At 40.7% G+C, this 14,440-nt stretch overlaps 2 protein-coding genes across 2 annotated transcripts; both read left to right on the forward strand.

The window, feature by feature from the left end:
- Positions 4,446 to 8,369, forward strand: LOC109721598 (beta-glucuronosyltransferase GlcAT14B-like). The gene is made up of 4 exons (XM_020249290.1): positions 4,446 to 5,499; positions 5,583 to 5,658; positions 5,767 to 5,882; positions 7,436 to 8,369. The coding sequence occupies exons 1-4, from the start codon at positions 5,016 to 5,018 to the stop codon at positions 7,948 to 7,950; spliced, it is 1,191 nt and encodes a 396-aa protein (XP_020104879.1). The 5' UTR covers positions 4,446 to 5,015; the 3' UTR covers positions 7,951 to 8,369.
- LOC109721600 lies at positions 8,508 to 14,149 on the forward strand. The gene is given in 10 exon segments (XM_020249293.1): positions 8,508 to 9,801; positions 10,661 to 10,895; positions 11,063 to 11,170; positions 11,303 to 11,472; positions 11,826 to 11,959; positions 12,142 to 12,327; positions 12,434 to 12,981; positions 13,081 to 13,193; positions 13,274 to 13,517; positions 13,743 to 14,149. Coding segments are annotated over 10 exon segments (2,196 nt in total). The 5' UTR covers positions 8,508 to 9,589; the 3' UTR covers positions 13,989 to 14,149.

Consider the following 14,440-nt stretch of genomic DNA (forward strand, 5'->3'; position numbering starts at 1 on the left):
AGTGAATATAAGATGTATATTCTATAAGGAATATATATTAACTTTGTACTTGTAGTATCATGTACCAGCCCATGCTTTTTCCGGTTTCGGATTTTATTCCTTGTGCCTCCTATACTGGTTGCTGCATTAGCAGATCGCGGTGATTTAAGCATGCCTAGAGTTTTTTAATAAAGTCTTACAATAAAATTTAGTTAGTTAAATACTAATAGATTTTTTTTTTTTTTGAGAAAGAGGTAGCAAGCTACATACTTCATTCATTAAGCAAAATGAATTTAGCGTACAATGTAGAGACAGCTAGGGCCTCCTAAAGGAACCGGAGAAACGCAACAAAAGAAACGCAACAAAACAAAACAAAAGAAACGCAACAAAAGAAAACAACAATAGGAAGACAAAACAAGGATGCGATCACGCAGAAAGAAGACGAAGGAAAAGCGGCAGGAATGCCCGGACACCGACGATCAAGGGTCAAGCGCTTTGGTCCACGCCTCCATGAACGAAGCAACACGACCAATTGCAGTAGTAGCGTTGGGGGAGCCCTCGCCGAAGATTATCTTGTTGCGCTCCGTCCAGACCACCCACCAGATTGCTGCCAAACATGTGAGCCTTTTTTCCCTCTGCCCGGCAATGGTGGATTCAGCAATCTCAGTCCAAAGTTGTTTAGCATCCCCAGTGTCTAGATCGCTTGTCCCCGCTCCTTTAACGCTAATTTGAAGGTATCTGACAAAAACACGGTCCCTGAACAGGTGGTCGCAATTCTCAGGTGCGACCGCACAGAAGATGCAGTTCTCATTCACTGGGCACCCTCTACGTATCAGTCTGTCGGCGGTAAGTAATCTCTTGCGGAGTACGATCCAGATGAAGATTTTGATTTTGACCGGAATTTTCAATTTCCATAGTTTATCGTAGGTTGTTACTTGCTGACAGGCATCCGTTGTGAACTCATACAGGGATTTAACTGTGAATAATCGGTTGGAAGTCCATCGCCACATAGTTAAGTCCTGTGAATCGGTCGGACTATAATGCTGCAAAAGGTCTTTGAGCGACATGATCTGTTGGCGCACATCCCTGTCGGAGGACATAGAGCTACCTCTGAGAATGAAACGCCATCTCCACCCTCATTCATTCCAGCATTGTGAGATCATAACCCCGTTGTTCACGACTCTGGTAAATAATCGAGGGAACCGAGTGCTCAGAGGGATTTCATCAATCCAAATGTCAGTCCACATTCTAATGTTTTGCCCATTGCCGAGCCCATACAAAATGCCACATTTAAATACCTCACGACTAGTCATCACGCTTCTCCACCACTGAGAGTAAGCCCTGAAAGCCCCTCCCTCATGTAACGGCCTTCTTCTGGTGTAATATAGTGCAATTACCAGCTTCCCCCATTGCAGACGTGGTTCTTTAAAGAATCGCCACCACCATTTGGTTAATAGGATTTATATTATGTATTATCCAATAACAATCAATGCATGTAGACAATGGAACATTAATAGAATGGTTTGGTCAGGTAGGTGCCGTAAAAGGTTTTTAACTTGTTTCTTTATTCCCATAATCTTCTTCTCAATAAGGAAACAATGTAGAGGCAAAGGAAGTATCTAGTGTAGAGAAATGCATTGTATTTTAAGTTAGTAGACGATAATTAATATGTATGACAAACAAATAAGGTTTAGGTACTACTGGGTGTGTTCACCACTGGCATTGAGGCAACCAAATCTGCCGTTGGTGCTAACGTTAAGATTCAACTCATGACACCATCTCAACGTTCGTCGGAGGCTCCCCATGGGTCGTGCTACGTACATATCGAACCATATAATGGCGCACGGTGTACAGTAAAAAATGTGAGAAAGGAGGACATGGTGCGTTGTTCTTTTTTTTTCATTTTTTTTAATATAATGAGGAAAAAGGACACTGCGATTGTTAATAATTTAGTTCCCTCAAACCTCTGCGCATGCCAGTAGGAAGCCGGACGGAAAGTTACTTTAGGGCCCGTGGACACGAACTTATAGGCTAAACAATAAATTTTATATATATATATATATATATATATATATATATATATATATATATATATATATATATAGCGGGGCTACTGTACTATTAGGAGCACAGTAACCTATATGTTCCTAAGTTCCTAACCATACATCAATTTTGATGAATGGTTAGGATAAAAAAAAGAAGAAAAATTGAGAAAAAAAAAAATGGGTGTCTCAATTCTCTTCTCTTTATATTTATTTTCAATTTCTCTTTTCTCTTTTATCCTAATCACCCATCAAAATTGATGGATGGTTAGAAACTTAGGAATATAAGGACTGTTGTACTTCTAATTGCACAGTAACCCTACTATATATATATATATATATATAGACTGGGGCACTATACTCTTATGAGTATAGACTCCCTTGTACTCATAAATTTTTAACCATTGATTCATGAGATGTATGGTTAGGATGATGGTGGTCCCNCCTAACTCTATATATATATATATATATATATATATATATATATATATATATATATATATATATATATATATATATATATATATATATATATAAATATAATGGCTTGGATTTTATTTACTCTAGGAATTAAGCGTTCCATGTTCAAGCGACTATTTTGTTTGATTACCGTCTCCGTTAGTTAATTCTAGTCTTGTTCCTGCAAATTTGACGCATGCGTTTGGAGTATGCGCCGCTCAACTTTGGCGTGACTTGAATTAATGCAGCCAAAGTTGGTTGGGATTGTAGTTGGTTCTATCGCAAAAGCCCTACCCCATACCCTGCCCTACAGCCCTACCCTAACCTGTTCCCTCTAGCACGTAAGCAGCGAATGGTAAGATCCGTACACACGTATTTAACTTATTAGTCTCATGGCCTACGGGGGCTCGGTTCACGGCAATAATTTGGCTCATTCATCTATATGACAATATATATTAGCAAACTTGGAATATTTTATGTCATTATTATTGGATTCCCACGAACGGATTAGCATATGACGTCGGCGCAGGGTCCAAATTAATGGGCCAAGTACGCCACAAATACGGCCCCGATTCAGGCCCACTCGTGGAACCTGACTAAGAGTGGGGGGCTCGGACCACAAGCTGGCCCAATCCATCGAGGCCCAGATGAATCCTTCAAAAGTTCAATTTTGGATCAGGAACCGCTCAAAACAGGTCCGGCCCAAATTGCCATTGCCACCCTTCGTCACTGCGGATTTCCCTGAAATGAAACTTTCTAGTGTAGAGGGAAGCTGAAATAAGATTCTTCTTAGCTCTTTTTTTTTAAAAAATGAACTTAGATGAAAATATAAAATAATTATATTTCGAATATGAAATCTTGAGTATCAATTGTTGAAATTTTTGCCACTTGCACTCAGGACGGCCAGTCAACTGCAGAGAAAAATTATTATAGGATATTTTGAGGGAAAGTTGTTATTGTATATACTACTAGGACTAGTCAAAACAATGCTAGCATTCTCTACAGGTCTTAACTTCAGGTTTTAAATTCTTATATATTCTATTTCCACAATCCACATACTAAACTGAAAGCTGACTTCCACTCTGAATCAGAAAGAAAAAAACCAGTTTTCCATAACCTTATATAGATTAAATGATTTGGATGGTAGGAATAGATGCTATTATTTTTTTTTTTTTTTTTGAGAGAGAGATAGGTAAAATGTTACCCGCTTCGTTTATTTTATTTAGAAATAAACTTAGATAGAAATGCGAATCAACTAGAATTTTAACTTAAAATCTCGGATACCAAACATCAAATCCTTTGCCACTCGGACTAGGGACGGTTGGTAAATAGATGCTATCATTAGTATGGATAGTTTACAGATGAGTTCGTTCTGATTGATTGAGTCTACCCATTGCATTGCATTGCATTGCATAGCACGTACCTGTGTGGTTACAATCATTTATGTACCTTTTAATATTTGTTTACTCTCTCCTGGTACTGCTAATACTTAAATGCACTAGCAAAAGTAAAAGAAAGAATTCCTAGTACAAGAAAGAAGGTAAACAGTAAAAGAAAGAATTCCTAGTTGAGCAATTGGAACACTACCATACTTTTTTACTCTTTCCCTCATAAAATTAAGCCTATCATTACTCTCGGAACTACTAATGAGCATCTTTTCTCACGCATAGGCTACTTTTACAGTTTTACTGGACAGGAGGGTTTTAAATATAGACCCTTTTGAAGCAGGATAAGAATTAGCATGTAGGTCGATTAGTTGGAGGGTTCATGTACCGTCCAAAACAAAGCGAGGTGACCTGCCATGCGTAGTCCTCCCTTCCAAGGAAGGAACCAGATCTAATCTTTCTATCCCTTGCCATCATGGGAAGAGTCCAATCACCATCACCTTAAACTACTACCCTTACTGATAACTACTTTTCTCCTACTAGTGCCAGTAGATCTCTCTCTCTCTCTCTCTCTCTCTCTCTCTCTCTCTCTCTCTCTCTCTCTCTCACACACACACACACACACACGCACAGGCACAATTTGTTTGGGAAAGTTCTCTACCTCTTGTTTTCCTGGGAAAGGTTTGATTACTTTACTCATTTCATCACCACCGCAGCTAACGAGTCATCCATTCTGAAGCTTACGAGATCTCATGACAAGCGAGCACCTCCTTGCCCACCTCTCTCTCTCTCTCTCTCTCTCTCTCTCTCTCTCTCTCTCTCAGAGGGAAGGGAGAAGAAACTGAAACAGAAATCAAGAATCTGTAACCATTGTGCTAGCCATTTGTGACAAGAAAATTCCCCGACTTAATGCCAAATTACCACCTCCGTTCTCTAGCCCAACCTCTCTTCTCTGGCACAGCCTCTGTTCTCTAGCCCAATCAAAGACATGGGAAAACATTTCTTTTACTTCCCAATGTCTTGTCTGTAGGCTGCTCTCTTTCCACAAGCACGAGATTCATATTCTTACCTCCCTTAATTAGGTTCTCTTTCTCATCTCCCCCGACATCTAAATTCATTCTGCTTAATCCCCTTCTGATCACACTCCAATATGGGCATCAAAGAACTGATGATCTCCTTCATCTTCACCACATTCCTGCTCTCCCTCCTCTTCATTCCGTCAGTCCTACCCTTCTCTATATTCCAATCTAGCAACCACTCCAACTCTTCCGGGCGACCCGAGAAACCGTACCCGGTCAGCTTTGCCTACCTCATCTCCGCCTCCAAAGGCGATGTCAATAGGCTAAAGCGCACCCTGACGGCGATCTACCATCCCGCCAACTACTACCTTCTCCACCTCGACCTCGAGGCAACGCCTGAGGAGCGGCACCTCCTTACCCAATTCGTCTCCGACCACCCCACATTTTCCCTAATAGGCAACGTTTGGATTGTACACAAGTCGAACCTCGTCACCTACAGGGGCCCCAGCATGCTCTCCACCACTCTCCATGGCCTCTCAATCCTTCTCAGGAGGTGCCAATGGGATTGGTTCATAAACCTCAGCGCCTCCGACTACCCGTTGATCACTCAAGATGGTAAGATTCAAAATCTCCGAATAACCGACCTTGCCTAATTTGCACACTCGCACTGTAATCTTTTTCCGGACCATTTTGTGTAGATCTAATAACGGCCTTCTCCAACCTGCCTAGAGATCTCAGCTTCGTGGAGCACACAAGCCACTTGGGTTGGAAAATGTAAGGACATGTTCATGTCCCCTTCTTTTTTTGTTTTCACTGTTTAGTATTTTGGGTTTGAGGAGGCTTTGATTCATTTGCTGATGGTTGGAATTCTTAGTTTCTCAGAAGAAAAAGGGCAAGGCCAATCATCATAGACCCTGCGCTCTACAGTCTCAACAAGTCGGAGATCATCCGGTCTACCCAGAAGAGGAGCCTGCCCACTGCTTTCAAGCTCTACACAGGTTTGCAAGTGAAAACCATACATTTCTGTTTTTCTTCGTAGATATCTCAACTATGTGGTAAGAAATACCACATAAATCATGATGCTCACATTTCGCGATGAGACCGTCGTAAACACATAGTAATACTCAGTAAGGATGGCTCCCAAGTTCCAACATGTCAGGAATTCTTCAAGGCTCCTTTTGCGAGCCGAGTGTGTTTTTATGCTATTAGGGGTTGCCAATTTTTATTAATATATATCTACTAAGACTCTGAAAGAAAGATTACCGTGTAAGTACTGCTCTTTAGTGTTTTCTATTAGTTATACTGGAAAAGGAGACCCTCTCAATGCATCTCATGTTTTTCAATATATTATCATATAAACCCTCGTGTCTTACCGGACTAGTCAATGTGGTTCTAATAATTCCAGGTCTGCCAGGGAGAAGTCACTGACTGCAAATAGGTTAACGAGAATAAAACTCACTGAGAATCAAAAGTGTTGAATCCTACAAAAGCACAGTAAAGGGACTAATACACAGCAGCATTTACACCAGACTCTTTTTAAGTTTACATTCCGATATGGGTTTTCTAGCCAATCAAGACACACTTCTCAACAATAGCTAAGAAAAAAGGAATTTCAAACCAGTTAGTCTGCTTGAAACATTTCTTTCTTCATTTTTAAGAGTCTGTATGAAACAAAATTTGGATTGTTGACTAAAAGCACATGCTATATTAAGGTGCTTGTTATGCTTATATCCTAGGCAGATAATATACTTGTGATTCAATTCAAGAATTTAGCAGGAAAACAAACTGAAATATAGGTTTTTGGTTTAATATAACTCTGACGAAGATTAGGACTTCATTAGACATTATTCATGGGGGATGTGCAGTATTGTTGTTGAACATTAGGTTTCAGATAAATGCAGGTAACCAAATCAAACACATCTTACAGAAAGGACATTAGGTTTCAGATAAATGTAGATAACGAAACCAAACAAATCTTAAAAAAAGAACAATGCTTAACCTTGCCGTATTGATCTGAAGCTATTCACAGCATCTGAAGAGCAAACGTCAAGCATACTGAAAATTAGATTAAGGTAGTGAAGGTAGCCTACAGACAAAACCAAGTGAATATCTACCTCTGCTTATCCAAATTTTAGTTTTGCCACGTACTAACTAATAAAGCTTGCTCTACCAAGATAGTTGTCTGCTCCTGCCATGGCCTTTACTAATGCAAAGGATGCACCCTGTTCTCTTCCGATCTAGGACCTGTTTTAGTATATTAAAAGCAGTTCAGCACACCTCCCAAGCTACTAGTTACCAGCAGGTGTGCATGCTTGTGTGCTGTACAATGAATTGATTTGAAAATGTGTCGGCAGTTCAGATAGATATTAGCTTTAAGTGCAGTGTACTAATCCTACCGACAAACAAACGATGGAGCAAAAAAAATTTTATCTACTTTTCTCAAATCAACAAGAACTTTAAGGCCAAAAGAAAAACAATACACAATTGATTTGATTATATATTTGTTTTACAAGCTCAGCTTAGATTTAACTATTGCGACTATTGCTATCAGGCTCTGCTTGGACCGTGCTTTCGAGATCTTTTGCGGAATACTGCGTTTTGGGCTGGGACAACCTACCAAGGACCCTTCTCCTCTATTACACCAACTTCATCTCATCGCCAGAGGGCTACTTTCAGACAGTAATTTGCAACTCAAATTACTATAAAAACACAACGGTGAACCACGATCTCCATTATATCATGTGGGACAATCCACCAAAGCAGCACCCTCTAACCCTGGGAATGAAGGACTACAGGAGGATGATTCTGAGCAGCGCAGCATTTGCAAGGAAATTCAAGAAGAATGACCCAGTCCTTGACAAGATAGATAGGGAGCTCCTTCGCAGAAAGAATGAACAGTTCACGTACGGGGGGTGGTGCTCTGATGGGGAAATTACGAGGTGCTCAGATGGTCAAAGCAAAGGGAGGACAGGAGTTTTAAAGCCTGGGGCTGGCTTTAGGAGATTGAGGGCGTTGTTGACAAAGTTGCTATCAAGTAGAAATTTCAATAAGCGGCAGTGCAGATGAGATATCCAGAAAGATGTATGGTGAAAATAGAAACAGAGAAATTTTTTGCGTGGATTTCAGAGCTTTGAAGCATACTGGGTGGATTTGTGATAATTGCAGAACCAAACACTTCTGCAAGTCACCTGAGCATATTAGTTGTGCTGCTGGAAAAATAGCACTGAGATTTAGGCACTTGTTGCAAATAAAAGGTTTGGAAACAGTGCAGAAATCCATTTTCTACTACTACTGGGCACACCTATCAGGCTCTTACGGTGCTTTCACTTTGATTTTTCTTTTTTCTTTTTGCTTCCTATGATATGAGTCATAATTGCCATGCTAGTAATTCAGTCATTTATCTTCTTGGACGAGTCAGCTTCTCAGAGGGGGGAAAAAAATGTAATTTACAATTGAAACTCAAATCAATCAAGTCCACTCCGTCATGCAGTAGGATTTCTTTTGCCAATATAGATTTACTAGAGGTTTAATCAACCCTCCCGGGTCAAAATGAACATGCCATGGAAGACCAATGAACACAGTAAATTCTATAATGCAGCTCATGAATAAAACTCCTACCTGTCGTATCGCATTCCTGTAGAATTGTTGTAAATTTCCCCGTCCATGTTGATCAAAAAATAACAAGATATCAAGCAACTCGTTCGTATTGCATTATTTATGGAGACTTCAAAATAATTTGCATACAAAATTTAGATATAATTAAGGTTTTTTAAGCGAACTATTCAGTCAAACAAGATTTAGTTCGCTGCCAATGAAACTTTTACTACGCAAGAGAGGGTGGGAGACAGCGAGAGTGGGCCCCTCCCTCCTCTCTTTGTTCTCAACTAGTTTTCTTAAATAAGTGAAGCTATTCAGCCATTGTTGGACCGAACCCCACAATGGCTGCATATACAAATGCGGGCAATTTGGCATTGCGAAACAGAGGGTTCGGGGGGGGAAACATGCCAGGGTTAAACTTCAAAGAGAGAACTACATGTACTAGGGTTTCCACTCAATTTTGTTTTTTTTGTTTTTTTGTTTTTTAAAACCAATTATTTTGATCACCGAAAACAAAACCCACAAAATTCATTTGGAAAATTTTCAACTGTATAAAAGCATCAGAGCAGAGAAGAGCGATATAATAAGAAAGGAAAAAAAAAAAGCGAGAAAATCATAAGGATAAAGGCATCGAGAAGATTTCTCAGAACTTGCTTATCAAAGAACAAAACAGAAAAAGAAATAAAAAATAAAAAAAAAATCTTTACAATGCTGAGTGGCAGGGAGGTGGACTGCATCGCCGACTCCCAGCACTCCCCGCTTCCCTTCGGCGCTTTGCTTCGAAACCCGACGGGGCCAGCCGTCGAGACCACCGGAGTCAGAGTGGGGGGGGGGAGGGGGGCCTGCCCTTCCTCGTCTCGTCGCTTTCTACGGTCCGTTCCGATTCTGCCCCCCAGGATAGCCTACAATAACCAGATGGCCCTCTGGCTCCACGTCATCCTTCATTGTGGCGCTGCTTTGTGGGGCCCACGTTTGACTTGGCGCGTAGCTTATTCGCGGATGGACAGCTGATCGGGCCCCCTGACCCTCTCCTCCTCCTGCATGCACAGCTGCGGACGCAGAGCCTCAGACGAGGAACAAGTGTAGTTTACTCGCCACGCGTAGCCGCATGAACTACGACACGTCGATCGCATGCCACGCTACAATGGGGAGTCCTCTCAACGAACCCCATCTAAAAACACCCTTCCCCGGGGAGTGTAAAAAAAAAAAAAAAGAAAGAAAAAAGGTGCACGTACGCCGCGAAGGTGAGTGGCCTGGGGAAGACGCAATGAGGAAGCACCTATCCGCCATTGCCAACGACGTGCTTCAAAGATGCGCTCAGTATATGCATATACCCATTAACTCTGTTTTTTTTTTTTTTCCCTCTTGTTTTTTTTTTTGAGAATATAACAAGAGTTATAAACACTCCAATTTAGAGACAGTTAAAAAGATAAAAAAAAGAAAAAGGACTGCTTCTTTTCTGTGATGATCTCTTATAGGGTCCTTTTGTGGTCATGCACTAGCATTTTGTCGGCTGCTATTTAGGTCCCTAGCTAGTTTTTCAGTGCGCATGATTTTTGACTCTTTTATCATTTCACTGCGTGATATTGCTTAATTTCCGTCATTTACGACAGGTAGCTAATGCTCAAAAGGAAAACTATTGAAAATTCGTATAGGCTGGGTGGTTGGGTCTCTCGTTTCTTTTTTCATGGGGAAAAAAAAAAATGAACGATGGATATAAAAAACTACTGGAACGCCATTAAATCGCAGCAATGGTCTTGTGTTTCTTCACTCAGTTGATTGAGCAAGAGAACAGAAACTTTCAGATCAGTAATCTTCTTTTTGTTCTCCGGAAAAAAAAAAAAGAACTTAGTTAATTTGAACGAAAAAAAGCATACATTTCTCCTTAAGAAACCTTAAAAGCATGAATGAACTCATCTTAGTTCTTTAGATTAGTTGACGTCAACAATTAGTATTTCGGATCCATGTACTGGATGTAGTAGCTCAAGAGCTTGGCTCCAAAGTTGCCAACACAAGTATGTTGTTGTCCTCATTCATGCCAAACTGCCTGACAACATAATGCAATGCACGACCATCCAATTTTGTAGCAATATGCATCAACTTTTTTTTTTTTTTTGGTTGATCGGTGTCCGATCTTTCTTTATAATTCTATCAGAGGGGCTGACTTGAAACTTTTCAGGACCCTGGATGCTTCTGTAGATGCCCTGGCGGCGGAGTTTGAGATGAGCTTTAAGCCCGGTGTAGACAACTACTCGCGAAGACTAGTGGAGTTCTGCAGCCTTAAAGCACTTGAGATTCTATCTTCTGACCTTGGGGAGAAGATCACTGATGGTTCTTTTAGCCGATTCACTTATGATATGATGCTGGCTTGGGAGAGGCCCGGTGCACCCTTAACTGATGAAGAGCCTCATTCGGTTCGCATATCGGCCCTCCTTAATTCAGTCTAACATTTTTTTCTTTTTCTTTCTTGTGGGCGAAGAGAAATGCTCCGATCTTATAGCATTTAGTTTTCTAGTCAGAGAGTTGCTCTCGTATGAGCTCGCTTATCTCTTTTTTTTTTTTTTTTTACTCGCCATTGCAGGAGAGCATTGCAAAGGAGAAAGAAGATACGAAAGAACCTCTGCAAGTAAACGAAGGAGATATGGAAGACGATATTTCCCTCTTTTATTCGGATATCATGCCTCTCCTTGTAAGTAAACTCAAAAAACTATAACACCTCATGATCCTTCCGGGGGAACATTCTGTTACACTAATTAGTACAGAATGATCTCGAAGGACTTTGTGCTGTAGAATGCTTTCAAATTGAAGCTTGGTGCTCTAGGTCAACGAAGAGCCAAGCATCGGAGAAGATGCATATTTATGGTTTGGGTCGATACTTCCGTTACCTTCGGATGTCGTTAATGCGCGGTTCACTTTTGAAACCCTTACGGCGTCCACTGCTCACCGGCTTCATTTCCCTGCCTATGATAAGTTCTTGAAAGAAATTGACAAGTAATTCACCTCTTCTGCTGTTACCTAATTTTTTTGTTAGCAGAATACGATACTATGTTAGGAAAAATTGATTAACTAGTTCAAAGTTTATAGCCTGCAATGAAAATAAACAGAAGTATGTGCTTCTTATGAGGTAGAACAAAAACAGTTTAGACATACTCCTGCTTTTCTGCGAATACTACATTTGACGACCTAAAGTGTCTCCATCTAGTACGGTACAATTTATAGAACATGTTTTAAACTTAACACAGTTACCGTCATGCGCTGAGTACCTGGAGAAACAACAAATACCAATCAGTACAATTGATAGAACACGTTTTAACCTTAACATAGTTATGGCCATGTGCTTTTAGGTGTGTTAGGTACCTGCAGAAACAATCAACACCAACTGGCTGTCAACTCGCGGAAGATGAGTTCATCTTGCACGTAGAAGGGACTGCCAGAACACAAAGAGTTGTGCGCCATATCGGAGCATCCAGTTGGCCAGGTCACATTGCTTGTAGTTATTTTTTTTTTTCCTTTTTGTTTCCTTCTCCTTCTTGCACATTTTTTGATGTGTCAATTAGTTAGAACTATCAGGTACATGAAAACAATTTATTAGTTTAGCAATTTGAGTTTCTGATCCATAGAATTAACAATAAAATTAAATTTCAGCCATCATTTGATCAGGTAGACTCTCTCTAACCAATAAGGCATTGTACTTCGAGGCGTCGGGAGTAATATCCTATGAACCTGCTTTAAAAGTTGACCTATCAAAAGCTGGAGTGGATCATCAAGTCAAAGCAGCTTCAACGGGACCTTGGGGTGCTCCTTTATTTGATAAAGCTATAGTATACGAGTCCTCTCAGCTGTAAGATACTTTAATTCTAAAATTATGATGAATGTTTAGATATGTGGGCCAAAGAATTGTATAATTATTTTTTCCTTGTTAAACTAGCGAATAAATTCGTTCTATATTTACAAAACCTTGTCTTAGAGTTCCCTGAGATGACTAGCTCAACAAGGCGTGATCATTGGCTTACTTTAGTAAAGGAAGTAACCTTACTACACCACTTCGTATCTAAATTCAACATAGAATCGGCGGTGCAAGCATGGGAAGTGAACTCAAGGACCACCTTGGGAGTCTTAAGACTCCACGCAGCGAGGGAGATGCTAAGGATCTCGCCGCCAGCCCCCACCAATTTCTTGATATTCACCCTCTATGAGGACCAGCCTAAGGGGGATTATGTGTTGGAACAATTAGCTAATAGTGTGAAGCTAACGACAAAGATAACTCCTTGTAGTGCAACCTCTATATTGAAGAGTTTAAACATGTCTCATCCTATAGCCGCTAGTATCGAGATGAAAGAAGGGTTTGAAGAACAAGCAAGAAGCCATGCGGACTCTTTGGCTGCCCTAGAGATGACTATTGATCAGGTAAGAGAGGAGGCAATGGAGGTGAGAGCTGCTAAAGCAACCGTTGAGGAGATGAGAGAGGAAGGGATCAGTGATAGCCTTCTTGTTCTAATGGTAATTTACTGTTAGCTAATTTACTCTATTTTTTGTTGCTATAATTTTCTGCTTTCTTCCGCCAATTGTTCTGCAACTCTTGTGTCATTTCTCATGTAGGGTCTACTTAGCCCGCTTAAGAACATGCTAAACTGGATCCAAAGTACAATTTCTTGGGAGAGGCCACCGATCACAATTATTATTCTTGCAATGACTTTGGTCATCATATACAAGTAAGTATTCACAGTCATGAAGCGCAAAAGATGACTTTTCCAATGAAGTATAATTTGTGTGTTTGGCCTCTAAAAAACAGAGAATGGGTCGGTTATGCACTAGCAGCATTCTTGATGGCGGCAGATGGAGTGATGCTTTGGGCCAGATGGAAAAGAATTGGAGAGAGATGCGGAGAGATGGTCGTTGATACTTCGACGGATAAAACAACAATGGAAAGTATAGTTGAAGCTCAGCATGGCCTGAAAAATTTGCAAGAATTAGTTAAGAAAGCAAACATCACAATTCTGAAGCTCTGGTCAGTAATGGTCTCAAGGGCCCCGAAGGTACTTGCAACAGCTTATACATCCTTTTCACTTTTGCATTCATCCGACATAATTTGGTCCAGATTGTTTGAGTAGAGCATCAGACAGTGCTCTGAAGACTAATAATTTGGCTCGGGAGCAACACTTTCATGTTAACACTTGAATTTGAGTAGCAGCATTTGACGTAACTTTTTTTTTTTTTTTTTTTTTTTTTTTTTTTTTTTAAATCTTTTCCGGTCTCGGCAGCACACCAATGCGGCAATGTTGGCGATGGCAGGATTTGCGATTCTACTAGGAGCAGTCCCATTCAAGTACATCTTAATGGGATTAACCTTGTATTGCTTTGTTGCAAATTCTATGGTGGTGAAGTCCAAGCCCAGTTCGCAAGGGAACAGGAGGTTGAGGGAGTGGTGGGAGTCGATACCTATCATTCCGGTTCGAACAGTCGCCAACCCTGTAGCTAGTACACAGTGTGATGTAAAAACAGATTGATATGGTTTGGGTTCACTTTTGTAGAATGGAAACAACCACGGGCTGGTGGTGCCCAGATTCGTGATGTTTGTGCATACACAGCAGTGAGGATCTTATGGATCCGAAAGTGCGTACAACTTTTGGCTGGGCCTCTTGGAGCTTTGTCTGCAGTTATTTGATCATTTCCATTTGCTTTTGCTTAGCGGTTTGGTTAAATTGCTGGTTCTTTTGGATTATCATTATGACCTTCACGTGCATTGGAACAGCAAAACAGAGCTGATCCTCTTAACCTACAACGGATGAAATCATGAATGTTAACAAGGTAACTAGAAGGAAGACGTGACAAGTTTATGCAAGGAAGGCCCGGAAGATGCCCCCTAACCCATACCCAGCCCAAAATCAAGCAACCGAATCCGGGAACAACTTAGAAGAGCGGGCGATAAGACCCCCAATTTACGATGCACCGTTGCACC

Source organism: Ananas comosus, linkage group 15 (assembly GCF_001540865.1).
Source record: "Ananas comosus cultivar F153 linkage group 15, ASM154086v1, whole genome shotgun sequence".
In the NCBI taxonomy this organism is placed as follows: domain Eukaryota; kingdom Viridiplantae; phylum Streptophyta; class Magnoliopsida; order Poales; family Bromeliaceae; genus Ananas; species Ananas comosus.